At 38.8% G+C, this 12,106-nt stretch overlaps 1 protein-coding gene across 2 annotated transcripts; it reads left to right on the top strand.

The window, feature by feature from the left end:
- Positions 1-3,365: 3,365 nt before the first annotated feature.
- Positions 3,366-8,982, top strand: wnt10b (wingless-type MMTV integration site family, member 10b). 2 transcript variants are annotated; one of them, XM_052105170.1, is made up of 4 exons: positions 3,366-3,545; positions 4,975-5,237; positions 5,612-6,024; positions 7,318-8,982. In XM_052105170.1, the coding sequence occupies exons 1-4, from the start codon at positions 3,472-3,474 to the stop codon at positions 7,807-7,809; spliced, it is 1,242 nt and encodes a 413-aa protein (XP_051961130.1). In that variant the 5' UTR covers positions 3,366-3,471; the 3' UTR covers positions 7,810-8,982. The 2 variants fall into 2 exon arrangements, with proteins under 2 accessions (XP_051961130.1, XP_051961129.1); XM_052105169.1 differs by having other exon boundaries at positions 5,570-6,024.
- The last annotated feature ends 3,124 nt before the right edge of the window (positions 8,983-12,106 follow it).

Here is a 12,106-nt window from a genome sequence, read left to right as displayed (position 1 = left end):
ACCTGATCCCCTCGGTGACTGATAGGCGACACATTGTTCACTTATTGAACGCAACAAGATGAATAAAAAAGGGATTTGCTGCTCTCATCTCCCTCTGTTTTTTTCCTCCCTCCTTTTGAGTGGAACTGAATGGACGGATAGCTTAATTCTTCTCATTGGGCACAATGAATACAGGAGGCAAAACCCGACATAAAGGAAAGGAGATGAATAAAAGATCCGTTATACGCGCTTTTAATTACATATCATTTTGTAATCCTCTTCCCGAGATTCCACCGATACATTCAAGCGAAATCATAATAAAACACAGCCCCTCTATAGGCGTCTTCCATAGCTGAGCAAAATTGATTCCTTCTCGTTGGCGAGTGCGCGCGCGCCACTTGTGTCTTCAGAGCCTTCTGCGTGGATGGTGTCACGACACAGTTACAGTAAGAGGGGAATTTAAAACATCTATTCTGGCCTTTACCAGGAGTGGATGGATAACTCCCTTAAATTCGTCTCCACCCTCTCTTGCGTAAAAAATAAAAAAGGTTTCATGGATGTCCATGAGCTCCGCGCTCTCCATTTTCACTGTTGAAATAACGTAGCCTACATCAGTTCAACCACATCAAGTAGCCTACTGTGTGGAAATTGTATACTATAATTTTGTAAAAAAAAAAAAAAAAAAAAGAAAAGAAAAGGGAATGAAATAAAAAGGATAACTTTAAAGACATGGGCAATGCCTTTAATGCTGTTTCAGTTGATCCTACAAAGTCATAAAGTGCTGCACCAGACGTAAATAGACAACAAATAAAAGCTTACAAAATTTCAAGACTAATAATTTAAGAAATATGGACTTGGGTTTTAAGGTGTGATACCAAAGAAAAAAATAAAATAAATAATCATTTAAAGAAAAAATCGAGATCACACAGCTGTTCGCTATAGGGTCTGCAGATCTCCCTTATAGCCTACGCATATATGGTCAGAAAAGCATTGGCACGGGTCAAATTGTATTCTCCTGTCAGTTTTGATTGGTTTGCACAAATAAATATCAGCAATTGCTGCTATTGCCCGACCCCCGATTCCGTTTTTACTGGGCACATGTATTTAGGGTATTATTCGCAACATCTAGCCCTAATAAGGGGTGTGGTGTTGTCATGGAAAAAAATACGCATCCGAAAGAGAGAGTGAGTGAGAGTATGCTACTTTTTTCTCTCTCTGATGGATTCAAATGGCTAACTGAAGGAAGTGCGCTTTTGTTAGTGGTATTTAATGGGGCCTGCTTTTCTGAGCTTAGCTCGCTCTTATACTCTTGAAGGATCTTAAACAGGTTTTCCTGAAACATTCATGCGATGCTTTGCAGATTAGCGGCAATCCGGTTAAAGGGACGCCTTTTATATACAAATCAACTTCAAATCACTTTTTAAGCCACTTAGATATACACGCCACTGCAAAATGCTAATGCACTTTTCATTGCCAGAGCTTAAGGAGGGGAATAGAGGTGATTAGCTCTAATACAAGAATTGATCTTGGAGAATAGAGGTGATTAGCCCAAAACCAAGAATTTTTGTCAGTGTTCATGTGTTAAGAATGGTTAAGGGTGGATTTAACTCAATTTCATGACATTAATCCAACTAGTCCCGGACTATCTGTGCTAATTCTAATACTAATGCTGTTACTAATAATATTAATAAAGATAAGAAGCAAGATGCTCCTTCTAGGATTTTTTACACCTGCTGCGCATAGTTGCGCACTGACCATGGTATCCTGACCACCAGCAAGATAATCCCTTAATCTTGTAAACTCCTAATGCGTCAAATATTCGGGTTTATTCATACATCCACCCAGTGGCCAGTGAACGAAGTTTAAATATCTTGCTGTATATCTCATCATCATGTCCTCAGTATAACAGCCAGACAACAGCTAAAAACGATTAAAAACGCTGACAGCTTGTCTATTGAACAACTCTAATAGGCTATGCATACATCTAAAAAAAAAAAAAAAAAAAAAAAGATTGGCCCACATCTAATTGCGAATCAATTTTCTATGTCGCGCGGTTTCAATGAAAATGAGCTAGACAAGAAACCCTCCATCATGGTCAGTTATTGGACTAATTATACGCACTACCTCAGACGTAGACAAACAAACGAAACAAGTCAATATTTCTGCGATTGCTCTAGGCCATTTATACCAGGCTGTAGGCAACAATCATTTAAATCATTCTCATTTAGAGTGTCGAGGGAAATGATGAATGTGGTCCTAATTAAAGTGAAACGTCACTATGGTGAACTGTTGAACTGATTTGGTGTGGGAGGATGGGTGAACACATGAACGCGCACACGCACCCTCATTGTTTAAGAAGAGCCGCACGCCTGCCTGCTGCTCTTCTTATTGTATCTTAAAATAATGAATTTTACTTTGAGTTTAAAGTTCATTCCAGTCAGTCAAAATGGGCTATACGGTGACTTTTCACCCAGCTCTGCAATAAAAAGACAGTAAATGAATAGGGCAACTAAAATGAATACAGTACAAAGGGATTCACGTATTGCAAATGATAAGTTGTCTAATAGTTTTGCTACAAGTTGTACAGTGCAACAGTGATATAGCAATAGGGCTATTCCACAGTGCACCACAGGCAGTGCACACAGTGTATTGGATGCATTGGAGAGTGCCAAATTAATTGTTGTAGTGCCTTAGAGCAACAGCTTCACAGAACAACAGATAATACTTTACATTGACAACAGACTAACCTACGTCTCCACCTTAGAACTCTTGTTAGGGGCCGTTCACGCCCAACGTGTTCTTCCGCTATAAACTAGACGCATGCAGCGCAACGCATGGAATGCAGAGATGTCTCGAGATGCGCTTTTAAAAGTTGACGTTCTTTTTACTTTACATGGCGTCTAAAAACGCAGCGCTCAAACACGAAAAACGTTTTTTTCTTTTTTTTTTTCTTCTTTTTTATGTTCCTATATGTACATAGTGTGCACGTTTAACAAAAACAAAAACAATGTAACAACTGAAAAACAGCGCAGACGGTCCTTGCCTCGGTGCACTTTTTAGCCTACCAAAATATCTAAATATAGTCAATGTTACGTGCCTAAACTGAGACTATTGGTTTTAGGCTACTATACAAATTCTGGAGCTGATTTACTCAGATGTATTTATGCCTATTCATATTTATGAGATTATCACATCAAATTGTACACATTTTGATATGTGGTGACTATTGAAATGATTGAAAGTTTGGCAGGCCTTCATACTTTTTCATCTTGTTTCAAAACAAGCGCCTCAGGCAGCGTTTGCCCACCCTAACGGCGCCCCCTCCTCCTCATCCAAAGTAATACACATGCTCCGGTCCCAACCTTCATCAAACGCTGCATGCTTAACTCCCCGCTCCTCACAGAAAACAATTGTAGACCGTCCGTTCCAGCTCGTTTTTTAAAGCGATCCCACAGGTGTTTTAATGTCCCGTCGAGAAAAGCTTTCAACGAAATGGAGTTATCCCACAGGCAATGTTTGGGACAAGTCCTGATTTGGGCGGCTGCACTTCTGTCACCTGCGTTCACGTAAGTTGAAAGGTCTTATCATGGGATCTATAAAAGTAGAACTCATTAGACTAGCAGTGCTTGTTTTGCAAAGCCAATAGGCTACACATATTAGTTAACCTTACTTTTAAAAAGCATGTAAACTGATTGCCTTAAAAACTAACTAAATGTACTAATTTGGCTGTAAATGTAGCCTGCTTATTTACATTTACATTTATTCATTTGGCAGACGCTTTTATCCAAAGCGACTTACAAAAGAGGAAGTACATCAGCGAATCATCTTAGGGAGACAGTGGTACAAAAAGTGCCATATTACAAAGTTTCACTATCATCAGAATAGTACACCAAACAGATTTGTTTGGCTCAAGACCCCACTTTAGGCTACTTGAGCCAAATAAATATATATATACTTGATTTTTTTTTAAAGGCACTTGGTTACCTCACTTTTTTAAGTAAAGTCAAATTATTTACATTTTACATTGTAAGACTAATCAAGATGTAATAAATCGTTATTTATATTCAAAGTAGTCAGAGCCGTAGGCTTGAGGGCTTTGACACATGATGCAGTAGCATTTCGGACGACCAGAGTTCGAGTCCCGACTCGAGTTCCTTCCCGATCCTAATCCCCCATCTTCTCCCCAGTCATTTCCCATGCCTGTTTCTCTGCTAACTTATGCAATAAAGGCGGAAAAAATTATTAAGGTGACGAACATGATACTATGATCATGGAACATGTATAATCCTTTTCGACTGTTTTGTGTGGCGTTGTTGTTGTTGTGTTATGTTATTTACAAATGGGCTATCTATTAGTTTTAGCTCAGGCTCACTCAGGCTTTAATCAAAACCAGTTTTGTGACATCTCACTTTTCTCAAAAACTACTTAAACTGTCAATGGTCACAATATATTTAATAACAACTGTGTGTTAAGCTTTGGATGAACTACTTCGCACAAATCTTTTCCATATTGTCATTTTTCTCACCAGATTATCATCAGGCATGCCAAGACACTGATAGAAAACAGGGCTTTTGAATATTCATGGAGGTTTTATGTTTGCCTCTTGTAAGGTCACAGCCTTGTTTGAGTGTTGGTCACTCAAATGCACGAGGTAATCTTATTACAACGAGTTGCTGATATTAGAAAACAATGGCATTTCAAGAAACTTTAGATTTTTATTTTTTTTTAACACCGGACATTCAATGCTTAATACTTCTGAAGTTGCTATAGGTAGGTTAATGTGTAAAAAGATTCTTGAGAAATGAAAGTCTGAATCGATTGTCATTATGACTCGAAACAAAGAGTGAAACGAACTTGACATATTACCACGTCAGAAGTAATAATTTTTTCGCATATGTGAGTCATCTAAAAAAGACCACATGTATTGCTATGTAACACCAGCCTTCAACTATACAATGATATCACTGCTTTCAAATTCATTTTCTTTTTTCTCAGTGTCCTGGGCAATGACATTCTTGGCCTGAAGGTGGCAGGAGAGCCAGTGCTTACCCCCAACGCAGTGTGTTTACGACTGGCAGGCCTGACCAAAAGACAGATGCGTTTGTGTGTGCGCAGCCCTGATGTCACAGCCTCTGCTCTGCAGGGCATTCAGGTTGCTATTCATGAATGCCAGCACCAGCTCAGAGACCAGCGCTGGAACTGCTCCTCCCTGGAGAACCATGGCAAGCTGCCCCATCAGAGTGCCATTCTCAACAGGGGTGAGTAGATGGCAAAAAGGGGCATGGGAAGTGCTGAAATTCTAGCGAGCCAAAGCTGTAATAATTCCGGCATTGAAATGCAACCCAGAGTATACATTGGGCAAAGACGAAAAAAAAAATCAGCATTGAGTCATTGTTTAATGCAGTGAAGCCTTTTAATTTCCACCATGGAAAATGTCTGTTATGAGATTTTAGATAAAGATCTTTATAGATTATTATCTCTCCAGCTGGCTTGTGTATACTTCACTCTATGTATGTTTTTACAGAAGGCTCTGTTTACTCTATTGGCAGAGTGATTTTCTGTGTAAATGCAAACATCTCTTTCATCCCAGGTTTCAGAGAGAGTGCTTTCTCTCTGTCTCTGCTGGCTGCAGGTGTTGTGCACTCGGTGGCGTCGGCATGCAGCTTGGGTAAGTTGCGTGGGTGTGGCTGTGAAGCTAAGCGACGCTTGGATGATGAAAAAATCCATCTCAAGTTAACCCAGCTCCAGCTTCAGAGTTTTCAGAGCAACGGGGTGACCAAAGCAGGCGGAGGTTTGAACACACCTGAACTCGGTGCACTCCACCACAGTGGTTTGCCAGCCAATTTACGCTCGTCCCACCCTGTCAGTCTCCTCAAACCCTTACCAGATGAAGTCACAACACTGCAGGACACCTGGGAGTGGGGAGGCTGTAGTCATGATGTCCAATTCGGCATACGATTTTCCAGGGATTGGTTGGATTCCAGAGGATCTCCTCGCGATATTCATGCTCGTATGCGGATCCACAATAATAGAGTTGGCAGACAGGTGTGATTATTATGCTAATTACAAATAATATCATAAGTGTTGCCTTGTGTAGTCTTTTTAAAGCTGATGTGTGTAATTTTATTCAATGTATAAATAATTTCTTGTATCCATGCAAAAAATGCAGAGTCAACTAAGTAAGTAATTTGTAGGGTGATTTCATCTCGAAGTGTAAACACTGTGGCTTTGTGGTTGTTTCACCGACCCATCCAGCCCGACACAGCTGTATTTGGGGTGGGACTATCTGTCTGTACAACCAATGGAAGATAGAGAGAGTTTGGCATTATTTTTGCAATGCCATTTGGTGACACTAATGGCACAGATTTTACACACTTCAGCTTTAAACCATGAACACTAGAGCTGGGTAAAAATATTGATTTTCCAGTGCATCGCAGTCTTCATTTAAACAATCTTAAAATCAAATCTTAAATCCCATGATCGATCTTTTCATCAACCCTTTGCAGTGTGAGTAAATTACCTGCTTATGCAACCAAATTTTATGATATTCAACAAAAAATTTAGATTAGCCACTGTCTGGTAAATGTTTAGATTTCACTCAGCAGTGATTGAGTTGTGTAGTGGTGAAGAAGTTCAGCACCCTGAAGAGGTAAAGTTTGGTTTGATTTGTTCCATGTTATGTGTGTCCAAAGACAAGGTCCACGCAATCCATATGTTAAAAAAATAATGTCCCTTTTAGTACCTTTTAAAAGTACACTTTTAATTCTAATCACACATAGCAACGATGCTATAAAGAAACTATGCAACTCCACTCTTGTTAATGTGTGCTCAACCAAAACACTGCTGATCTGCCACTACTCTGAAAGAAACAGTACTGTTTAAACGTGTTCTACAACTCAATGTAAATACTTGTAAATAGTAATACAATAAACATGTATCCAGTATACAGAATGCAATATCAAATATGCAATTTCAAGACATATTTGTTGATGCAATATATTGAATTTGTACATTTAAAAAAATCTAAAATGTGACCAAAATTATGAAAAACGAATGATAAAAAAACATTTGTAAAATTAATATATTCATATTGTACCCTGTATAATTAGCAGCATTAGCTGAGACAGATTTTCTTTCATATGTAAGAAAAATGGACATTGTAACAGAAATACACCCAAATGAATCAGAATTGAACTGGGAAATCTGTATCAATACCCAGCCCTAATGGTAACCACATTAGCATTTGAAGAAAGCATTCAAATATTTTAATAAAATAACAGACAAAAAAATACGCACAGATATATTGTATTCTCTTCATTATGGTTTTGGCCTTAACAGGTAGTTACTGACAACATGAGAAGAAAATGCAAGTGTCATGGCACATCAGGCAGCTGCCAATTCAAGACCTGCTGGTTTGTCTCTCCTGAATTCCAGCTCGTGGGATCAGTGCTTCGGGAGAAATTCCTGACTGCCATCTTCATAAACTCTCAGAACAAGAACAGTGGTGCTTTCAACTCACGAGTTCGTGGCACCACTGGCTCAGATCAGACTGGAGGCCGGCGGCGCAGTATCTCACGTGAATTAGTGTACTTCGAGAAGTCACCTGACTTCTGCGATCCTGATCCAGTGGTGGATTCCCTAGGCACACAGGGTCGCATCTGCAACAAGAGCAGCTCCAGCATGGATGGCTGCGGGTCTCTCTGCTGTGGCCGTGGACATAACATACTTAAACAGGCACGCAGCGAGCGATGTCACTGCCGCTTCCATTGGTGCTGCTATGTGCTCTGTGAGGAGTGCAGGGTTACAAAGTGGGTTAATGTGTGTAAGTGAATGGCCATCTATGTCCATAGCTGCTTCTTTTGGAGTAGGAGGCAACAGCCTGTACCATGTCATGCTAAATGTGACTGCGTGTGTTTTGCTCTCCCACAGTGTGTCTGTTTATCCTTTTCTCTCCTTCTTTTAACCTCTATCATCTGGGATCCATTTCTGATCTGTTGCTGTTGTTATTCACAATATGCCAAGTCAGAAATTGAGGAGGAGGTGACTCATATCATTTGTCGTATTTGTCCCTGTTTGGAATCTTCAGCCTCTCAAACCAAGCAAATGCCCCAAACGCCATCTGCACTCCACTTAATAAGAAGGCACGCACAACAGCAGGAGCAAATTACTCCTGCTATGGCACTGCTATGGTCTACCTTTTTTTACATTTTCAAAAGTGCACTTAATGTATATTACTTGCCTTGGCAAAATGTTTGAGAAGTTAATGTGGTAATTGTTCTTGATGGTGAAATTCCAGTCTGGAGGGGCTAAGGTTTCCAAAATAATTTGTGATTATGATCTTTTCCCACAATGATCATTGAAATATCAGTGGCTGTTATAGTTGGTTGGGACATATCTGTGCCTTTTTATGAGGATTCGTAAGATGTTGTATTGAAGCAATGATTTTGGGAAAATCTCTCAGATCTGGAGGAAATCTTCGCCATTGACAGAGAATGTGCCCTGCATAGTGCTCTGATTTTGGTTGGTATTTATGAAAACCAGGACACTTGTGAAGTTGATATGCTGTGTAACCCCATCCTAACCTCTAAGAGACAAACCAATCAGAGTCAAAGAGAGCGAAGGAACGACTGGAGAACACTTGTGCCTCCCGTGGATTTTTGCAGCTGATTAAAAATAGTCACATCTCATCGCATAGAGGAACTGGGGAACAAAATTGGATGCCAGATGCCTTTGATGCAATGATGGAAGACATTCATACTCTGAAGTCCTGGGTTAAATTGTGTTTAAGAAGTTGCCATCATAGTTACAATCAGTTTACAGTGAAATTGTTGTATACGATTTTTAACATTTATTTTGTGAGGGTGATGCTTAGGAACTTAAATTAATTATAAGAATAAATTAACCTTCATTTGTTGCCACATTTGATATTTTTGCACAGTGTGGAGAATTTACCTTTGTAATATGTTTTAAAATGTCTAAGAAAGCCACAACCTTTTGTACAAGATATTGTTCTTGATTTATTGTCTGAAAAATTACACTGAATTTAGAACCTGGAAGGACCTTCTAGAAGTTCTAAATTGGTCTACGCTTACCGAAATTCGAGCCACTGAACCCAATGGGAAGTGTATTGAATGAATGGGCACGTGTGAGCTCAAGTGTGGAAGTGAAAAATTGACTGAGTGGTGGCTAAAGTTCTTTTTTTTAAATTTCAAAATTATGTTATACATTTGACAGAAATTCATGTTTTATTTACCATATGCTCGATTCCCAACCATCAGTGAAGTAAAAATGTAATCTTAGCAGGAAAATGCAAACAAATCACGCTCATCATTGATTAGGTGAGCATGATTACTTCCTGGTTACCACAGGACTAGAACCCGTGTTTCAATAGCACCTCAGGGAAAAAGTAATCACATTAGAATTTATAGAAAAATGTCTGATGGGACATGGCACTTGTCAGTAGCTCAGCAGAATGTCAGTGTTCCGGAACATTTTGTAGCAACATGTAAACTTACTGTGTTGCTAGAATAGAAGAGATGGGACCATAGTTTGGAGTAGTAAGTATAATTCTTCTTTTCATGAGATTTTTAACGGACACTAGCCTGTTATTTTTAGCTTTCTTAAAGAGTTTTAAAAGCAGAGGTAAAATTGTGGAGAGGAATTAACCTGTCTTAGATGTATCAGCTGTCCCAATGATGACATGGTTGTGACTGCACCATGTGCTGCTGAGTACTGTTTGTCCTTAATGAATTAACTAAACACAGGCACGCTGTTCTGATGTTAAGCTCTGTCTGAGAGTCTGTTCTGTGATTGTGCTGAGTACAACAATGTTCATAAACATGAGCTTTTCTGTATGACTCCTCACGAGACTGACAAATGAAGATGCGTGGAGGCTGTGGATCAAATGAAGTGACTACACATAGTCTGATGTGTGGCTTTATCAAACCCACATCTCCTGGTATTTCCTCTGGCATTAAAGATGAGAGTGAAAGAGAAACGGAGAACGAGACTGGTGTGGAATGATAATGCGCTGGATATCTGGTTTGCATTCCTTTATTCCTTTATCATTTCACCCTGGAGCTGCTGCAAAAGGGAATTTCCTGTCACTGTTTCTCCCATGTGTGAGACAGAGAAATTGGACAGCCATAGACAGATAGACAGACAGATAGACAGACAGACAGACAGGTATAAGATAGATAGATAGATAGATAGATAGATAGATAGATAGATAGATAGATAGATAGATAGATAGATAGATAGATAGATAGATAGATAGATAGATTGATCTTTAATTGATATACATGAGATTGGGCTGTAAGCATTTATACAAATTTGTGAGCATATACTGCCCATACTTAGGTACATGTAAAAGTGAGGCAAAAGGAAAAACAGCTGGAAACATCTGCATCTGGGCTCCTTGTCCAGCATCCCCTTCTATTTTTGATGTGGGATTGAGAGAAAAAGAGAAAGGGAAAGAAAAAACAAGGAGCCAGCTACCCAGAACATCAAAGCCCTCGCCTAAATGTGCAAGCCCTCATTAGTTCTGGAAGCCTAACCAACCCGACTTATGATTGTGTTTGCTGGGGTGTGCTTTGGCAAACACTTCAGAGGAGAGGCTCCTTTAAATTATAACTCCCACCCCCCATCCAAACTCGCTTGCTCCCTCCCCTACCCACTGTAGCCTCCTCTGCCCACCCCATAACCCCCATAACTTCCAGTGCACACAAACACAGTGCTCACCCCCCCACCCCATACACCGCTCCACCCTATAATCTGGTGTGCAGCTGCAAGCATCTGTTCCACTCCCTCTCTCCATTCCTAACCACTGAATTGATAAACACATCGATCATAAACCCACTGAAACACGGTGGATCGTGTGAAGCGACATGGGACAGAGTTGACTTTTCATCTGGACAAGGTCTGGGCATGCACCATGTGTATGCCCATACTTAATAGTTAAAAAAACAAGTTTGAGGAGGCATTATTTCAGAATGTATTATGCTTGGCAGTTCAATGTAATATGTATGCCAGTAGATTTAGATTTACATGATGAAACTGCATATCAAGTCTGCTAACAAGAGAAGCATGCTTTGGATAATGCTGATAAGACCCTTTAAAGGAATGGTTCACCTAATTTTTTTAATTTTTATCATATACTCATGTCAGTTCAGATGTGTATACTTTCTTTTTTCTGCAGAACACAAACATTTTTAGAAGAAAATCTCAGCTCTGAAGGTCCAATGGTGGCAAAAACTTTGAATCTCCAAAAAGCAGATGAAGACAGCATAAATGTAATCCATAAAATTCCAGTAGTTTAATCCATGTCTTCGAAAGTGATCCAATCTGTTTTGGGTGAGACAGAGCAAAATGTAACTCTTTTTTCACTATAAATCTTGACATCAGCAGAAATAAAACATTAATTGATTAACAAATATTGACTGTTAAATATACAGTAAACATTGTATTGTAAGACCTTACATTAGTTTTCGCAATAAAATGCTGTAAAAATGATGTTTTTTTTAGATGTAAAAATTATGATTTTCCTGTATAATTAATGGTAAAAATGTAAACTATGTTTAACAAGAGAGTACATGTACTTTTTTTTTTATCAGTAAAGTGTTGTTAAAATTCGCTGTATAAAAAAACAATAATCAGGCATTCCGACAATTCCCTGCATGATCATATTTCATTATATTTTATGGGAATAGTTATGTTACTTTTTATTTTTAATATCTTGATTTGTGTTATGTTTAATGTAGTTTAGTTAATGTTAACTGCATTATTTTAATTTCACATGTGTTACCCTGATTGTGTTGTGTTTGTGTGAGTGGCACTGAGCACTGTCACTATATGTTTATTGGTGTTTGCTCCTGGAGGAGCCACTTCAGGTCATCATGTGCTCTTCTGTAATTTTTTACGGTGATTAGCAATACCTTATAAAGTAAAAAGTAGATTTTTACAGTTTCAGAAGGTTAATATCCTGTTTATGATTTTTATTTCTGTACATTTAACAGATTTTTTTTTACAGTGCAATCGTGGTCATGTAAATTACTACAGTTTCAAACTGTAAAATGTACATGTTGTTAATTTTTACTGTACATTTGTACTGTATTTTTTACATAATTAT

Source organism: Xyrauchen texanus, chromosome 35, assembly GCF_025860055.1.
Source record: "Xyrauchen texanus isolate HMW12.3.18 chromosome 35, RBS_HiC_50CHRs, whole genome shotgun sequence".
Classification (NCBI taxonomy): Eukaryota; Metazoa; Chordata; class Actinopteri; order Cypriniformes; family Catostomidae; genus Xyrauchen; species Xyrauchen texanus.
This window is presented reverse-complemented; position numbering and strand designations above follow the sequence as displayed.

Coding starts and splice junctions, on each gene's coding strand:
- wnt10b (XM_052105169.1), top strand. CDS start 3,472: ATGGAGTTATCCCACAGGCAATGTTTGGGACAAGTCCTGATTTGGGCG. Junction 3,546..4,974: donor CTTCTGTCACCTGCGTTCAC/GTAAGTTGAAAG, acceptor CTTTTTTCTCAG/TGTCCTGGGCAATGACATTC. Junction 5,238..5,569: donor GAGTGCCATTCTCAACAGGG/GTGAGTAGATGG, acceptor CTTTCATCCCAG/GTTTCAGAGAGAGTGCTTTC.